This window comes from Eurypyga helias, unplaced genomic scaffold (genome assembly GCF_000690775.1).
Source record: "Eurypyga helias isolate BGI_N326 unplaced genomic scaffold, ASM69077v1 scaffold2401, whole genome shotgun sequence".
NCBI lineage: Eukaryota > Metazoa > Chordata > Aves > Eurypygiformes > Eurypygidae > Eurypyga > Eurypyga helias.
This window is the reverse complement of record NW_010232590.1, coordinates 32,900-51,995: the sequence shown is the minus strand read 5'-3', so window position 1 is coordinate 51,995 and position 19,096 is coordinate 32,900. Positions and strand designations below refer to the sequence as shown.

General features: G+C 45.3%; 1 protein-coding gene across 1 annotated transcript in view; it reads left to right on the top strand.

The window, feature by feature from the left end:
- Positions 1–19,096, top strand: part of TIAM1 (T-cell lymphoma invasion and metastasis 1) — a 79,482-nt gene that overhangs the window by 34,422 nt on the left and 25,964 nt on the right. The window contains 4 exon segments of the mRNA XM_010161427.1: positions 1,264–1,368; positions 5,141–5,222; positions 9,747–9,833; positions 13,209–13,433. Coding sequence (XP_010159729.1) covers positions 1,264–1,368; positions 5,141–5,222; positions 9,747–9,833; positions 13,209–13,433 — 499 coding nt within the window.

Below are 19,096 nucleotides of genomic sequence, written 5' to 3'. Positions count from 1 at the left end.
GACATATTTGAGCGTAGCACTACATGGAGCGCAGCAACAGATCTTTTTTTCTCCTTATTGGTAGCTCTTTTTTATTCATGGGCTAATCTAGGCTTGCAAAAATGTTCCCTGTTCTCTGTTTGCTGAAGGGTTGGCTGGGTCAGTGTGTGATCTTTTCCACAGGTCACTCGGTGTACATTACTCATCATCTCTGCTGTGTGATCAGTCAGCTGAGCCCCAGTGTATCATCGTCGTCGCTTGAACTGGATAAGCGAGGCTTTAAAAAAACATGATAAATAGGCAGTAATGACAGTCTTGTACAGATTTTCAAATGTTTTTAGTAAAACCTAGGAACCTTTGCTAATCTGCTCGTATAAAATTAAAAGGCCAATATATAAAAGCACGTAATAATGGGATTTCAAAAGGGACAGTGTGGAGAATTTAACTCCTGTATTTGTGAAACACTTTGGGGTGTTTATTAGCTTTAGTCAACAACAGTTTACAAACTTTGGAAGTAACTTCTGAATGACATCCTTTGTGTTTATCATAATTCTAATGTGTTTTGATTACACACTGCATTAACCTCTGCTTAAATCAAGCTTATTAATTGTGCTGAGAAAAGGTCGTTAACATCTCCCAGACCAAATGCCGTATCCTCAGCTAATTATAACTAATTCATTTAGATGGTGTGACCTGTTTCCACTGGGATGTAATCCAGCATGCAGCTCCTGGCTTCTTTTAGCCTTATAAAACCAGTGTATCCTGAGCTGTTTTGAATTTAGAGGACATACAGTTGGGTTTTTTTTTTTTATATTAACCTTGCTTGAAATTTACCACATAATTACTCACTAAATTATGAAGATGCTAAAAACCCAAAACAAACAGAAAAAACCCTTTCCTGTTACATTTTTCTCTGTTAGCAGAACATTTAGTTTCCTCCGTGTGATTTTAAATGCCCTTTGTAAACAAAGGTGTGCTCTGACTCTCCTGCTGTGACAGTGTTTCTTTCTGCAGTAGCCTGGGATGGAGCAGAACTGCCAGATAAGCAGAACCAAAGAGCCTGCTTAGAGTACTGGCACTGCCCTTGACGTCCTGGTCAGTGGTTTACATGAACGCAGGAAGAGGAGGAGGTTCAGGTTCTTGTTGAGGTCAGGAGATCATGGGCCTCTTGTAAATGATGATGCTGGGGCATTTTTCTTCCGATGAGTGTCAGGCTGTTTTCTAAGTGTAGGTGACATGAGCCATTGCTTTCCTCTTTTAAAGCCTCTTCTCTGTTTCTTGCAGACACACCACCTGGATCACTCTGCTCACTACCTGCGTCTTAAATTCCTGATTGAAAACCAGATTCAGTTTTACATACCAAAGCCAGAAGAGGATATCTATGAACTGGTAATGCTACCTACTGAGCAAAATTAAATGACACTTGGTAGGACACTATTAATTAGTGTTTATCTGACATTTGTAACACGCAGAGTTATGCTTTTTAACTTACAATTATAAGGCTTTACACACCACAGCGAATTAGCCTGAAGTAATCTCTCCAAACATTTCATCTTGAGGGGAGACTTGGTGTTTAGCTAATGTTTGTGCATGCATATGTCTGTGTGCAAGAGAGAGAGGAGGAACAGCCACAGGTAATGTGTGAAAGTCACTGTAACATACATTTAAGCTTAATTTCTCTCAAGGTTGCCTTTTCCTCTTGTTCTTATTGTCTTTGGTGGTTTTAAAGACATAGTGCTGAGGGCAGAGTAGTTCATACTCAGATCACTTTGCCTGATTTTTAAAGAGGGGGTAGTAGTTAGGGTTTTTTGGTTTGTTGTTGTTTGTTTGTTTCTTTCTTTCTTCCTAAATAGAAAGGTAAATGTTGAGGTTAAACCTCTGGAGTTATGTGTGAGAATATACTTTCCTAATTGCTTCAGTTGGATGTTGTCATGTCATTCATCTCAAAAGCAGACTTCAAAGGAATTTTGAAATGAGAGATTAAAAAAAGAGACCAAACAGAATTAGTGTCATGCTTTAACTTTATGATTTTACACATGTATGTGCTAAAGCTTTTAAAGGTCCTTTTCATTGGTGGCTGTTTTATTTATAACAAGTAAAACTTTGCCAGTTACGGATGCTTTTGTTCATTTAGTAAAGAACTTGTGGGGTTTGCCATAAACACTGTCAACAAAAAAATAAGAGCGAGAAAGTGCTAGTGGAGTACTGAGGCTGGGAAGTGAAATATAGTTGGGAGAAATTACAGCTCAGAGGAGACTGATTTTAGCTTTCGTTTCCAGGAAGGACTTTGGTGACTTGTCTTATGCTGAGAGGATGTAAGATTAACATAACCAGCAGTTATTGTTTATTCTGAAAAAAAAAAAAAAGAAATTAACCCAAAACTCTGCAGTCAGTGAGACTATGCACATGCCAAAAGATTATAGTGTAAGTAGGGGCTGCAGGGTTATATCTAATATCGTAACATTTAAACAACACACATTTCTATGTTTGCCTCTGCGTGTGTGCTTGTTTCGGAAAAAAATTTGAGTTACTTTATTTAAGTGTTTAATTAAATGATTCTGGTGCAATATGATAAAACTAATGCCTCTACTTTTGTAGTCTCCTGAATAGCTGTTTATAATACTGTGTAATGTTGATGTCACCGTGCTAGAGGTATCTTCCATCTACTAAAATGTTTTTACAGATATACATTGCTGCAGAAAAGGCAAACATAATTTCTTAGTGTAATATTACTTTTCCCTGCAGAATGTATCAGATGTATTTAAGTAAGAAACAGAGATTAAATATCTATATTCCATTTATCTCCAAAACATTAATGGTGATGCTCTGTGCTCTGACACAGTCTTTCAGAAACTCATGGGCTCCATTTATTACCTGTAAAAATGTTACTAAGGGCTCAGGGGAGAGTGTTTAGCATGAGGTGCTGTAGCAGGCACTGATACTTTTAAGTACCTTTTATTGTAAACTGAGTGTTGGAGTGTTTTAGATGAATGTACGAGACCAGAAGCTTCCCCAAAAACCTTGTAGTTAGGATGAGGCTTGGGTGAAGGTATTTGGAAAAGGTAGCCCTGGTAAAGGATACAAGACCAAAAGTAGTAGAGGAAAAAAGTACAAGGAAGATAAAATCTTGAGAGAATAATAATAACAACAGTCATTGTCATCATCTTGCAAAGCTGCTATGAGAAACACTGTGAGGGGTTGGAGTGGCTCAAAGGGGCAATGCTGCTACTGTCAGGAAAAGGTCCTGTCCCCGGTGCCTGGCAAAGCCCCTGGGATGCTCCTGGTATTGCTGTCAGACCTGTCCGTGCAGAGCCCCAGGCCCTGCCCTGGGACTGGGGAGGGTGTTCCCCCATAAGCCTGCGGTGCCCCTGGTGCCGACAGCTTCACAGCAGGACCCACCGTAGCCCCAACACACTGCCTGCCTTGGGGGTCGGGACAGGGGGTCCACCGGGCACGGAAATGCAAGCAGCATCGAAGGGCCGGACTGGCTCTCTGGATCAGGCAGCCCAGCTACAGCCTGTGCATCCCATCCTGTTCAGTAGAAGGTCTTGCTTGGAAAGGGGCTTTGGGATGCTGGCAGCATGCAGCTCCTGTATCCCTGCAGGATATCCCTGTCAGCCATCCTCCTTGGTTCTGGTCCTGCATGCTCAGTTTAGATGACTGTGGGGATCAGACACAAGTTTTGTTCTGGAAATACTGCTATTTTTGCTCCTTTTTTTCTTTCTCCTCTTTTTAAAACCCTTGCTGAAATCTAGCTGAGATTTTTGTAAATGTCATTTGACTCATTTTCAGGTTCTGAATAATATGTTCCTGTATTTGAAAACTACATTTTAAAAATATTGCTAGCATAGCATCCATGTTTAGTTGTACATTTTCTTTTACTACATACAGTTTACATTTAAATGGGCATGCAACTGTTCTGTAATACCTAATATTTGCAGTTAAACAGATGTGTAGATGCTGATATTAGCGGAGAAAAAATTATGTTTTTATTAAAGAAGCCCTTTAATAATGAGTTACTCTTCTTTTTTAAAGAAATGGTTTAAATACTTCAGTCCAAACACTGGTGCCACTTAGTTTCAAAATGTTAATTGTTGTGAATTGCTTTTTAACACACTCGTACCAGCATGTAAACAAGATCAATATTTACCTGCGGGCTGTTATTCACCCGTGGGTGTAATTTTCTCCAAAGGCAAAAGGATGGTTTGTTACTTGAGTGCCAGCCTGTGCTATGGAAAAAACAGCTTCAGATCTTGACTGAGCCAGAGGTTTCCAGAGCATCAAGGCTGTCTTACAAGGACTAAGTCAGGGCTAACTGCCAAAGATGTCAGCTCCGAGCCTCTAGATGTCTGGTCCGGGTGATTCTGTCTGGGAAAGCGTGATTTCCCTGCCTCAGGTGGGGTGACAGGCCCTTTGTTCAGGGCAGGACCCAGGTACGATAGCAGGCCAGACAGAACAGGACAACATAAGGGAGTTAAAGCCACGAATGGCTGAGCTGTGCTGGAGGGGTGTAGTGCTGCTGAGGTGTCGCTCGGCTCTGGAAGGCAGAGTGGGTTGCACCTGCCTGCGTAGGCTTCTGGGTTATTACCTAGGTGTGAATTTGTGCTGGTCTCCCAGGAAGGATGTTAATGACCATTTCAAAGGCTTGGGGGCTTTTCTCTGTACAAATAAACGTAAATGTGTTAAAGATGAAATTTCATGCTAAGAAAGAGCTGCATATCAAATCTGATAGTCTTCTAACACTGAAGAAATAGATTTAAGAAACAAAATCTCCCCTTGTGATTTGAATACTATGGAATACTTGAATGCCTGCAATGTCTTAATCAAAATAATACAAAAGCGTTAAATGATGACTACCCATAGCATACAAAAACAAGAATAGAAGCTCTGTTTCTTGTGCACTTAAAATGGTATTGACCGAGTGAAATAGATGTATCCTTGCCTTACGTCGGAAGCAGTAAAACACTGCTTCCTCCTCTGTAACTGTGTTTTAACCTTAACGCGTAGTGACACTACTAACACGTCACATGTGGAGAAAAACTGATATATGGTGACCACAGTCCATTTCTTCCACCCGTAATTAAAAACAACCCTGTTCAGAATGATTATGGCTGATGTGTGTCCCTCAGTAACGTATTTTTGTGTTTTTTTTTCTATTCAGCTGTACAAAGAAATAGAAATCTGTCAGAAAATTACACAACACATTCAAATAGAGAAGTCTGATGCATCGTCAGATATTTACGGTGAGTTTCTCTCCTTGATTTGGTTTTACTTTTCTACGAAGGCAGTTCTATCACGGCAGGTTCCTGTTTGCTATTCACTGATATACCTGCAAGACCTGTTGAACACAATAAGAAAACCACATCTGATCCCTGTGCCACCCACAGAAAGCTCGCTCCCCTGCCCTGAAGCAGGACAGCTTTATTCGTAGCGCCTGGAGCACTGCGTTTCCTGGCGCTCGAGCTGCGGAGTGCGCAGCGCTTTGATGGGAGCTACGGTGGCAGAAAGGACAAATGTTTTCTTGTTCTTGTAGTTTCTCAAAACGCCACTTACGGAGGCTGTGCAACGGAGTGCTGGCGGAAAACAGCATCCTTGGCAGTTGTCACATCTTACATGAATGCCAGCTTGGCGGCGTTCGTGGGGGCCCTGTGTTGGGGCACCACGGTGTTCGCGAGCAGCCTGCAGCGGGGCTTGGGAGAGGGCTGCCACTGTGCTTGCTGCTGCCGGCAGACTCTCCTGCTCCTCACCCCATGCACCAAGCGTGATGGCAGGGATGCAGCCAGGAGCATCACTGAGGGTGGGGAGCATCTCGAGGTCTGCGGACGGGCAGCTGTGCAGGAGAGGCTGCTTGGCCCCTTTCCCTGCCTGCCTCGGGCATGCAAGGTGGGTCCCTGTCTTGCCCTGACATTCCTGAGGCTGGAGGAGCCTGGCCCCAGTGTACGCCCAGCCCTTGAGGATGCCCCATGGGCTCCTGAGGCCACAATCTTGACACGTCATGCAGATCTGTGTATGGAACATTACACAGAGGAAATCCTCCCTGTGTAATTTCAGCAAAATCCCTGATCTTCACCTAGGGGTGGTCGTATTTTGTATCTTTCAAGTATTTTAAGTTACAGACCTCCAGCCTGGTGAGGTTGCCCTTTGGTCTGGCAATTACAGTTCTGTAGTATATTTTAAAGTTATTTGAGCAACCTACCCTGTGGGAAGGCAATCTGCATTTTTTTACTGTTTATCTAAATATTCTGTTTTAATGACTGGAATAATTCTGAATCCCCAAACTACTTAATATACAGCTGCAGGCTGTTTGAACGTTGAGCTCTGCTACGAAGAGTGGTACTGACTGCAGTTTGAGTATTGAAGGCCTAAGAGAGAAATACTAACCAGCACCGCGATGGCCCTAGGTTTGATAATTATGCTGTGCTTGAAAGCCCTGCAAGATTTAGGGGTATTGTGGCATTTCCTGCTTAATTCTTTTTCTTCTCTGTTTTAAAACGATAGATGGGAAAGACCGTGAAATGCACTGTCATGTCCTGTGAAATGAGATCAGCTGTGTGAGACATGGGATGTATCTGTTCAGTGGCTCTGACCCTGCAGGGAGCACATGCTAAATGCTCCCAAAAAGAGCTGGCTTTGCTCTCATTGAAAGAAAACGGCAAAACTTCTTGCCCGTTCTAAAAACACATGTCCAAATTAAAAACATATGTGCCTCGATTCCTCCAGAATAGGTGGAAGTCTTCATTTTGAAGCTGGACGAGATTATCAAGATCATTAGTGACAAGACCTGTTGCTGTTGCTACTATTCCAGCTATAGCAATAATAATACTTGTAAATCACCTTGAATTTTCAAAATAGCTTCACAAGCAGCTGTTCATTAATCCTGACAATGTCGATTTAGTGCTTCTATCTCCATTTGACAGGCATGTTATCAAAGACAGGGAGGTGAAACGCTTTCACCGAGGGTGCAATTAGACAGGCCAGCGTAACTCACTAGCCTGGCAGAACGGTGACATAATAAAAGAAGTGAATAGCCGTCTGCCGCCTTTGCGAGCTGTTTTGGGCCAGCTAGGAGATCCTGGTGGTGGGGAGGGGGCAGAGCTGCCCCCTCGGGGCGTTAGCAGGCCTTTGGAGCAGCTTGGCCATTGTGCCTGAGCACACCATGAGTTCAAGTGACGTAAAGAGGATGGAGCAGAGCGTTTCAGGAGAAGCTCACCTGGGGACACTGCATAGTGTCTCTAGTCCCACCAGCCTGCCTGTGGTCAGAGGTGCTCCTGGGGTGTCTGGCCAGCGTGTCGGGCCTTGCCACCATTAGACCTGTCAGTGTGGTGCTGTTGCTGATGCTGGGCCCATACATTCTTGCCCCTTTCACTGGTACCAGCCTTTTTGCAAAGGTTGTGTGGGCAGGAGTCAGGGCACACCAGCCGTAAGAACCTGCTGCTTCCAGCTCCTGTATGTCCTGGGATCACACTGGCATTTTTGTGAGCAACTGTCTACCTCAGGGGGGGCGCGGTAATTTTCTGGAGGCGGATTTGCTCAGGTATTGTGCTGGTTCAGTGAGGCTGTGTGCATTCATAGATGCAGACTTTTGTTCTCCTGTCATCAAAACTGTGCAGCGAAGGAAAGGCTCCGTCTGGGTCACCACCCATCTCTTCACACCTGTGTTTCAGAGTCCATGCACAGTTTGATAATCATCTTTTTGGCAGTGATGCCAGCTTATGCAATCGCTGGCACTTCCACCCACTCCTGCCCTTCCTCTCAGGCACTGCTGGGACACGTGTTTGTGTGGAGCACCTGCAGAATTCAGCCAGATGGAAAACGTACATTCCTACTATACATGTGGATATACAAACCACACATACATGTGTATGCGTATGTGCAATTATGCATATATATGCAAGTATATATATATATACATATATCTGCACACACACTTGACTGAGGTTTTTCCCATCTGGATGAGTTCCCTGCTCTGCTTTCGTGCATGGCAGTGAAAGCACTGGCACCGGCACTGCAGTGGAACAGGAATGCTGCGTCAGATTCTTTACTGGATCCAGCCACATCACAGCTGTGGAAATAAACCAGTTTATCCCTACTTGGGGTATGGTCACATACCCTGTCTGCAGAGGGGCCAAGTGTATTTGAGATGACCATTTCAAGGCTGTTGGCAATTGCCCATCTCTCATTTCTTAAAGGTGGTGACAACACATGCAATTGCTCCTTACACCCCTTCCACTTTGGCTTTTTTTTTTTTTTTTTATTTTGAATGAAAGCCAGATTAAAAAGCCCTGAGGGATTGGAGGAGGCAGAGGTCTTCTCATGGAGCAGAACGGGAGCTTGGGGCTGCTTGGGTGTGCTAATCTCTTCGCAGTTAGCCACAGCGAGAGAGCCTGAGATGTAACTCAGCCTTGGTTTAAGGTAGCTGGCTGCACCACAGCGTGTCAGTTGCAAAAAGGGTGATGGTCTCAGTAACTGGTAGTTTTTGCTGACTCCGACTGCAGTCTTGGGCATGCTCCGCTGTGCTTCTGGTGAATGGTTTCCCAGGTAGGCTTTGCAGTGATGACAGCCAATAACTACTAATTTTTTACAGCTGCTCTTTTGTTTAGTTGAAAGTGCCAATGTTGATGTATCGAGTGGGCTTCACAAATTTCATTTTATTCAGGCTGAGTAGCTCACATACAGATTCCGAGTAGCTCAGTAAGTCACGAAGGGCCATATGCTCCTTGCTTCTAGGCTGCCACATTCTTCCCCCTCCTTTCTTTTCTTTAAATGATGGATGAGAAAATAGCATCTCACCCATAAGCACCAACTCGAAGGGAGTCCTCAAGTCGGAATAGGCACCCAGCTCATCTGCTTCCTCTTCGCTGGTGGCTGATTCCATGTCAAACAAGCCTCTCCCCCCAGACATTTGTAAATGTTTTTCTAGTCGGAAACAGAGAGAGCAAATGGTTGCCTACACCCATTTAAGGAGTAGCGAATTTTCAGAAAGGCAAATGTTCTGCTTTAGATAACTCTCAACAATAAATAAACAAACCCTGTTTAACTAACCACGTTGTATTTCCTTTACACGTTGTTATCTTACACAGTGTCAAACACAAATGGCAAGAAAATCACCAAAGCCAAACGTAACAGTACCATTTGCACGGTTTAAATTAATGCCATGTCAGTACTTCCACTAGGAGGCCGGTCTATGGGTCGTAGCTATAAAATGTGTGCTGAGCTGAGACAGCAAATAACAGGTCGTGAATAGAAAGGGGGTGAAGGGGAAGCGGCATTTTTACAAACGTGTCCAGTCCAGGAATTTAAAAAAGTAAAAGCTGGCATTCCGCTTTAGCAGGCGCTGTTACGCCTTGTCTGAGTTGAGGGTGGCATGTCAGCCTTCGCTCGCCGTTTCCTGCCTTTGGTCACTTTGGGTCACAACTCACGTCTCTGTGCAGTTTTTGTCTGCAAACGGCAAAACTTCTTGAAGTGACCTTTTGTGGCGAGAGAATTGGAAGTCTGCTCCAATGTTTTGCAGCTGTGGTATCCTCAGATAAAGCTGTAGATAATTTATGTATACACTCAGAAATTGAGTTCAGGTTTTTGTTAAAGCTTTATTTTTCATATTTTTAACTTTTCCTTTTTGTTTGTAAAGGTTTATGGGAAAGGAGGAGGGATGAATTCCTGACTGCCTGCTGCAGGGACAGCACAGCCTTATCTATTGTGTGTGCACTTCTTAGGACCTGTTGGAAGTGGTTGGCTTTTTCTAACTGTCTCACTGGGTATCTCCCTAGGTTTCTCTCTGTCCTCCGTGGAAGAAGAAGGGATTCGTCGGCTATATGTGAACGGCGTCAAAGAGACAGGCCTAGCTTTCAAGAAAGGTAAGAGACTTCAAAAAGTGCTTTTGATATTGTTTGTTTAATCCTGGTATAGACTGTGAGCTTGTTGGAATGGGAGCTTTACGAACACGCCAAACCAGGGTCCCACTCCAAAAGAGAACATGGTCTTTTGGGGAGAATCTGAGGTACTGAACTTGTTAAAGCTCTTGGGATCAGCTATGCTGTACAGTCAACCTCTTTGTTTTGAGCTGCTATATATATAGCAGGGTCAGCACGTCCCTTGCAGCTGGAAAGAGGAGCAGGGTCCCTCTCAAATCAGTCACTGTAAGATAAACAGCCATCGTGGTGCCCTCTGCGGCTGGGATAACTGCCTCTAGTTCCAGCCTTCGCAGGAAGCATGACATTGCTTGGACCAGAAACCGGCAGAGATAACTAGGCTGCTGGGCTCATCCCAAGGCAGGGCAGGAAACAGTTTAACTGCAGCCTACCCAAGCTGAGGTCAGTCGCAGTGCTGCCATGCCCTTACTGCTTTTCCCATTCACTGCCCTTTCCAGTGTGCCGGCACTGCTGCTCATGCAGTCACGGGGTGGGCTGGTCGGGGAGCTGAAACCTAAACAGATTTTAAAGCATAACCTGGGGAGCATGAAGAGTGAGAAGACTCTCATCTCTTCATAACCCAGCAGTGTATGCAGAGTCCTCAAAAACATCTCTGGAGTTTTCTTGGTGAGCGTCTGTATGGTCTTGCAGAGCTTCTTCAGCAGTTTGCTCTTGCTGAAAGCAATGGAGGCTGGTCTCCCCCAGGCTGCTCCAGCCCTTTGCCTTGCACTGACGCTGGCATCTGCTGAGCTGACACAGCTCACCGTCTTGATAGACAGCTGCCATGGCAGAAATGCGTGGCTGGCTTTCTGACCTGCTAGCAAATGGGGTTGGCTTGTGTGGCAGTGAAGCAAGGGGCAGAAGTGGCACAGTGAAGGAACAGGACTGCACAGACAGAAAGTGGGAAGGAAGATGCAGGGGGCAGGGAAGGGGACTGGTTTTGTCAGCAGGGAACCTGGAGTTTCGCTCAGCGGTAGCCTCTAACCCTAACTTAGGAAAACCACGTAGGTGTTTCCGGATTGCTCTTTATGTCTATTAAGCTTGAGAAGACCATCTTTCTCTTTCCTGTCCCTCCTCACCCCACCTCAGCCCCATACCAGTTCCTAGCTGACTGGACAGGTATTCTCCCAAAAGCCCTGAACAGGCTGGGGGGTGACTCTCTGGCAGCCTGCCACAGAGAAATATACCCCAGTGGGTTGCCTTTGAGGATCAAAGAGAATATGATGGTGGTGGTGGTGGGTTTCAGCAGGGCTTCCTTATTTTGCATTTACTTTATGTTTGAACAACAATATAAATGAATGCATAAACACAGACTGCCTCCTGTGGGGCTGAAACGCTACAACATGCTTTCAGTGATATGTTGCTCTTCCTACTTGTTAGAAAAAGCCACTTCTGTATGAACAGCATGTGGCAGGATACTGGGACAAGATACCCAGAGTTAGCAGAAAGCAGGGAGGAAAACACTCTTCCTCCCATGCATGTTTCCATTTGACTGTGCTTCCTATAGTAAGTCTAACCAGATGGGATACAGTATTTCATTTTCAACCTTTTCTCCAATTAGAAAACTTACATTTTATTTTCTCCTAATAATTTTTTTAATTTAGCTTTTTGTTTTTTTCTGTTGGTCTGCATTAGCTAGACCATTGTTGGGAGCTGAGGTGCTTGATTGTATTGAGATAGACATGATGTTTTATCCCAAATGATTCAAAACAAGGATTGCAAAGAGTAAATGAAGCCCCAGAGATGTTTATGGTTGCTAGCATATTAATGTGCTACTATTATGACATGGCATCACTAAGTAGAATAAATGAAATAATGTGAAATGCTTGACTTGCCTTGTTTCGTCCTTGTTTCAAATATGATTTTATGGTCCATTTACTTTGTAGCTATTCTATCTAGATCATTTTATTCTCTCTGAAACTGCACGACAACTACAGTTTCTGGGCACAATTTAATGCATTTAGAAAGATCTCAATTTTCCTAAAGAAGACTGAAGCTCTTCAGCCTCCTCCCTTCCATGCTTCTTTCTTGAATGCGAGTAGATACCCTGTTTCCTGGAGGACGCAGTTGAGCTCTGCTCCACAGCTCAGGCTCATCGAGGCCTTTCGCCTAGCCCCTAAGGGTGGCAAGACTTGTCCTTTGCGTGTTTGCCCAGCCAGAGGGCTGTATGGCACAAGAGCAGGTTACCCCGACAGAGCAGCTCTTTGGACCCTGTAAATTCCAGCTTTCATCCCTGTAAGTGCCTGGCTGGTGCCTGGAATGCCACGACAATCCTGTTGGTGGCCATTGCGGAGTATGCTTTCGCACCGGCTGTGCTCAGCGGGACAGCTCCGGGGCGGATGCCTGAGAGGGACCACCAGCATTACCTTCAAGTGACCCAAAAGCTGCAGCGCAGGAGGAGCCCCGAGGATGGGGGCTGTCGGTGCCCATGTGCCCTGGCGCACCGCTGCCTGCCTGACCCTAAAGATTATTTGGGATTAAACCCTGGTCCAGCTTGCTGTTGTCAGTCGGAGAGCAGGCCCGGCTGGGGGAGGCAAAGGTCAGGTTTCCTGCGGCACCTCGGAGGGCCACACGTCATCTGTCGGCATTGCTGTGTTGCCCCTGAAGCGAGCGGGAGTCAGCTGTTTCCTGTGCACATCCCCTCTTCCCTTGGGCGCTGGTGCTATAAATAACTCCTGAAATCAGCCTGGAAAAAACCTGTGACTAACTTACAAAGTGCTAAAATTTGCCTTTTGAATATCTAAGTGCTAGGACAGAATTCAGACAGGGCCAGAGTGGGGGTTATCTGGCCTGTACCACACGCCTCAGCTGAGTGGGGAATGTTTTCTCTCCTCCTAGGTGTATGGGTAGGTGACCACTTCCAATAAAATCCTTCACTTGTATGGAAAGTTAAAAGCAAGGATCAAGCCAGCCCAGCTCCTCCCTCCTCCCCTGTCCTGTGTGCAGCGCCTCCGAGTCTGACTCTGTGCTTCGGTATACATTTATTTATGAGCAATATGTTGTATAGGGTGGCTTGTTGTACAGCAGCTGTTGCCTTGCAGAGTGCCGTGGAGAAAAAGGGGATATCCTGTCACTGGTACGTTGTGAGGGACTTCCTGGGCACTGCGCTCTTACGGATGGGACCTGAGTACCAGCCTGACAACAGATCTGCCAGAAGTCCATCAAATTTCAATATAATTTGCAGTCATAAATGTTTACTTTATTGTCTAGACATACATAACACTGTCTGACACTTCATAAGCGCCCGGCTGAGCTCCTTGATGTCTGTGGGTAACAGAAACGTTACTGTGCAAGTCTTACCTGCTCCTTTCTGCGCTGCAGGCCTGAAAGCTGGCGACGAAGTTGTGGAGATTAACAAGAAAGCTGCTGAGGATCTGGACTCTGTGCTGCTGAAAGATGCCCTTGTTCAGCCATTGCTGTGTCTTACCGTGCGCACCTATCCCGAGATAGAGGAAGGACAGAAGCTAATGCAGCCACCGCCGCGTCGCTTGGAAAACCCAACTGACTTGAGTGACGGCGCACTGGCATTTGCTGGGAGTAACCAAGGTACTGAGGTTCGGTGTAGAAATTACCGGGAGGAGGATTCAAGCTTACAAGGTGCTGGTGTAATCCCATTGATCCCTGCGTGTAGCTTCCATGGCGGAAGTGAGAGAAATTACTGTCTGAATGTGCTGGGCAGATAATATGTGGGAGCCCTGGAAGCTGGCTGTAAGGTATAATCTGCTGGCTTCTAAACGCCGCCTGTGCTTGGAAACAGACAAGATACTGGACATACCTGCTTGCTTTATTTTTTTGGAATAATTTGAAATACAGCAAAAATCGTAGTGACAGGACAAGGGGTAGTGGTTTTTAATTGAAAGCGGACAGATTTAGATTGGATATCAGGAAACAATTCTTCCTGGAGAGGGTGATGAGGCACTGGAACAAGTTGCCCAGAGAAGCTGTGGATGCCCCATCCCTGGAAGTGTTCAAGGCCAGGCTGGATGAGGCTTTGAGCAACCTGGTCTAGTGGAAGGGGTCCCTGCCCACGGCAGGGGGGGTGGGACTAGATGGTCTTTAGTGTCCCTTCCAAGCCAAACCATTCTGTGATTCTATGAAAAATGAATGGAATGGCCAAAAAGAAGTAGTTTCTAGATAATCAGAACTGTTCTGAGCTAAGGTAAATTTTGACTTCCAGGCAAAAGTAATTGCTGTCTGAATATGTCAAATACTTTGTTTTCTCCCCAGAGTAAAAGTTTCAGAAATGTCAAAATAATTGTTTTGATAACTATGAAACCATTTTGTTTTGGGCATTTGGAATAAAAAGCTGGAGCAGGAGGGGTCTGTTAATGCACTTCCCCCTGGTTAAAGTCAACCGTGTCCCAGGACATGTCTGTCTGATTGCTGCAATCAGTCAGTGTAGGAGCTTCTGGGATGAGTCTGGGAGCAAACTGGAGGTAACCCAGGAGCAGTGTGAGTGCATCAGCATGATGCCGAGCTGGAGCAAATGAGACACGGTGAGAGACAGTTTGCTTGGGCTCAGGACCAAGCTGACTCAACTCATCTCTGCTCACAAAAGGTCAGGGAGGTACAGCCTGCCTCTCAACACTTCTGGTTGCTGCCCTGGTTTTGCTTAAACTGTTTCCTGAACACGATCTAGGAAAAATGCCACTGCTCTGCTAACAGGAACACGCAGCGGGGAAAGGGAAAGCTGGACCCCTAGTCTGACTTTGAGGAGTGTGATATTTATAGCAAATAGAATAGCGTGAACAAGAAAGCTTATTGCAAATACCTCTACAGGGAGTGATAAAAACAACCTCATGTAAGATATGGGATAAACCCCCAAACGCAGTTAAAATCAAACATTTTCAGAAGGACGTTTTTCCCTTTTAATTTTCATTGAACTTTTCCCAGCTAGGCTTTTGTGCCGAAAAATCAAGCTTGTCTGGTACATTTTTATAGCTGGCCACAAGATGCCCCCATTTCCTACTGAACAGCAGCTCTTCCCATCCTTTTGTCCTTGCCTGCACTTTTCCACTGAAACCCCCAGTGCCGAGTCCTCACACCCCATCTTTTCACCAAAGTGAGTATCTGCCCTGGGTGCAAATAACATGGAATTGGGACTTTTGTATTTATGCAGCATAGCAAGGCAGAGCAGTCACATTTTGTAACTCAGGGTCTCAACAAGCAGTTTCTCTGCCACTGTCAGTTATTTTGAGGGCCTTTCAGGGGTGCTCTTCCTTGCTGAGGGTGAGATAACGCACGGTTTGCCAGATGGGTCTGAAGACCCTAGCATCTGACTTTCAATATTATACAGTAATAACCCTGCCTGCCCCACGTGAAATGAAGACATAGGATGTGGCTGATGGACACATCCCAGCAAAATCAGACCTCCCGCCACCGCCGCTTTGTAGACACAGCTTCCTTTGTGCTGCTCCCAGCTCCAGCCATGTCTGTCCTCCTTTGTAAGCTTCTCCTGAGCTGGGTTTTTGTGGTTATCGCAGTGGTGTGGAATGGCTGCTTGTTTTTCCACGTCCTGCAGTGAGCATATGAACCGTCTGGTGGGCCAAAGCTGCTTCTTAAATAGCTCCCCAGGACTGGGGATAAGCTTTAGGGGTCCCTTTTCCATTCAGATTTGCCTCGGTAGAGCTGCCCTACACTTTCGGTGTGCTGCAGTTAGCTCCTTCGCTCGCTCTTTCAGGCGACAGGCAGCACAGGAGCCAGACCTCTCTTGGTGTTTGCTTTCCTTCAAACCACAGCAAACGCTGAGGTGGGAATCGCCTTCATTCCTCCTCAGAGGGGGAGGAATACTTCTTTAACCAACAGGAGCAACACAGCAGCTCATCAGCAGATGTTCGGGTGTCTCTGGCAGCTTCTGAAAGCCCCTGTAGTTGCCATATGAAATGCCTCTGAAGAGGGACGTTAAGACGGTATTTAAAGCTGAACAATGCTGATGCTCTAATTTGGGTTGATTTAGCCTGAGGTGGGAGTGGAATCAAGGATGTGACCTAAGTGGGCGATTGGGAGGCAGGTGTTTTGATCTTCCACATCCATTTCTCTCTGTTTAGGTGTTTGTAGAACACAACGTTTTACTGAAGCCTTTGTTCCTCAGGCCCTGCACTTTTTCAGGGATTCATTACCCAAAATGGGATCCATGTGAAATTTAAAAAGGAGTACGTTATTTTATCTGGGAGACTGTGGCTGTATCTTAGATTTTTGGTCTCGGCTCCACATCTTCTTGTAGAGAGCAGTCAAGTATGAAATACCCACTGACCCATTTACTTGTGTCCTTGTTGATTACTGGCAGTTTGGCTGGCTAGGCAAATCAGCTCAGTGATTTCTGTTGCGTGCTTTATTTATAGCATGCAGATTTTTTATTCGGTCCTGAAGTAAAGTAGCCCCCCCTTTCAGCAGGGAGGTGAAACATGGCTGGGCCAGAATGCCAGCAGGTATAAATCACCTGTAGGCACATCCATAATCCAGAAATTCAGGGTCTGGTTGACTGATCATGCTGATGTGCTATCATGATCTTCTTCACTAGCAATTCCTCACCGTCTGTGAAGGCAGCAAAGGGTAGATTTTTTGTGTGAGGCAGATCATATTATGTGTTTTCAACAGAAAGATGATGTGTTTCTTTTTTTTTTTTAAGGCGGCTTTCATAATGCCTTATTACTCAGTGGGAGGTCTCCCAGGAGCAAAGCAGGGCTGTTTCTGGGAGCTGACCTCCCTGAAGTGACTGCCAGTGCTCTTGTTAAATACGACCTCTTAGAGCTGTTTCATTATCTGGAACTACCTTGTATATACTGAGGCTGGGGCTAGAGCTGCAAATCAGCTCTCTGGCAGTGGTTACTTCATTGTGTTTGCTTAACAGGTTATTCTTGAAACGACCTTGAGTTTTATATCTCTAATTGATGTGAAAAATATCATCTTGGGTATCATATATGCTTTCCCCCTAGGAATTTGCACTGCATCAGTCTTGCGAAGCCACAAGTTTTGTTCCTTTCATCTATTACTGTTTCTCCTGGCTTTCAGTCTTCTCTCCTGCTAACACACTCTGCATAAATCTGGTTGAGGACTAGCTCTCATTCTGTCTTGAGCCCTGCAGCATGTTTTCCTTATTGCCTAGAAGGATCAGTGAGAGCTGTCTCCCTTTCCCATGGGAAGTGTTTTGTCTCTCTGTTCTACTCCACTCAATCCAGGCAATGAGAGGCTGAAAGCTGGAATCACAGCGCTGCATCTCCCCAAAATCATAAGGAAGATATTTTGTTACTAGAAGAGGATTTGGGAGTGGGAGTAATATCTGTATCTGTTTGTGGTGTCCCCACAATTCAAACTTTTTTTTTTACTCTGGGGTAGAGTTTCTGAGGTTTAGGCTTTGCATGCCCCTGTATTTTAGATATCTCTAGCATGAGGAATAACTCTGCAGGGATAACTGTAAGCCATATAAATCACTGTGCAGAATGTATAAATAATAAAAAAGAAAGTATATCCCTGTTTTGAATAGGTATATTAATCTTCTAGGTATGAAGCAGCTAGGTATTTTTAAGGAGTCTATTACTTTGTCGCTCAGTAAGCAGGAGAACCAGAGGCTGACATTAACTCACACTCTGAAGACTGTGGTACAAAACTGAAACAAACTTTGCCTGCACTGTAGGAATGGCCACTGTTTCTCATTCCATCCTCATCCTGTCACAGGTCCCCTTAGGCTAAGTAATTTGGATTTCAGAATAAGCTGAGACTAACAGTAACCTTAATTTCTTCAGGGTCATTTTCCTGAGGCAGACAACTAATTTCATATCTTCTGTAGCATATTAAAAAATATTGTTACCATTCAGTGCTTGATTTAACAATTTCAGGGGCATTTACGGCAGCAGCAATCTGAGGGCCTTGCATATAATTGATCAGAGACACGCAGAGCTGTTGCTCACAAGGTCTGTCTTCTAAAAGCTTGAAAGCCAAAGCCCAAGGATGTTGCCTCAGTCAGAATTGCGTTCGGAGGTCTCACTCCTGGCTTTTCTAAAGCCTGCCTGAGCTGCTGTGGAAATAAGCAGCATGGCTAGTAGCACGCTAGTGTTTGCGTTGGGGCTTTGGGTTTCTGAGCCTTCCCACTTTAGCTGCAGCAAACGTACCTGCTCCTCCCTTACCCACACGTGAATAACCTTCGCGTTCTCGCTGTGCTGCCAGCCGCCCGCTGACACCGCCGGCCCGAGGCTGCAGCACGGTTCTCACAGGGGGAAAGGCTGTTTTTTTGAATCTCAGTGTACCTGGTTTCCAAGGTCCCTGAGCACATGCTTCATTTTTACTTCTGTGAAAACTCCTTTTTATTCCAAAGGGGATGCTCAAGCATGTTACAAGTGTTCGACTCGGCTCCTGACCTGGGGGGGGGCGAAAAGTGACTGTGGTATGGTTGGTACAGGGAAGGGTTCATCAAATCTGCATTTTTCCCAAGAAGAGTGAATGAGCTGAATGACATTCAGCATGGATTTTTCTATATCTGCGCCATTTATTACCTAGTTGAAATGGACAGGGAACCAATAGAGTTCTGTTGCAGGGGAAAGAGAATTATGGGGCTTGTTCTGTAGGTCTCCGGGAACGGCAGGATTCCCCAGTTCATTCCTGTGCCGCTCTTCAGTTGCTCAGTTGACTGTAACTGTGATAGGTGTAGCTGAGTTTCACAGGTCTTTGGAGGTGTTATCAACACTGTGGGTCTTCCCAAAGGGACAGAATACCCCAGTGTAAAAATGATGTTTTCTTCTTTTATGTTTCAGTGTTTGAAAGCTAACCAGAATTCTTCTAAAAAAGAAAAAAAAACACATGCTCATCCTTTTTCTTCTAGTTTTATAGGTGAAATTTTGTCCCAAATAAAAATTTAATCTGAGAGACAGTTCCCTAACCATTTGTATTAAAATTGTTCTGTTTATGACAGATCCTCTTTTGAAAGGTACTCTGTTGTCATATCAGGGCCGTTCCCCAGCAGCATTTAGGAATGACACTTCAAGGAAGTTGCTGTAGAACTGCCCAGGCATTGCCCTTTTCTTTGAGACTGCAGTCAAACATGAGCCACGGAAGGCAGTCGGCCACCGAGACCTACGCAGCACTTCCCGCAGGAGCACGGGCACCCGCCTCTCTTGGCTGGGGTTCAGCTGGGGGAGTCACGTTCTGCCTGCTCCGTGCCTCTTCCACAGTTTCAACTCAGATGGGGGTGGGGGGTGGGGGGTGCCTCCTTTTTC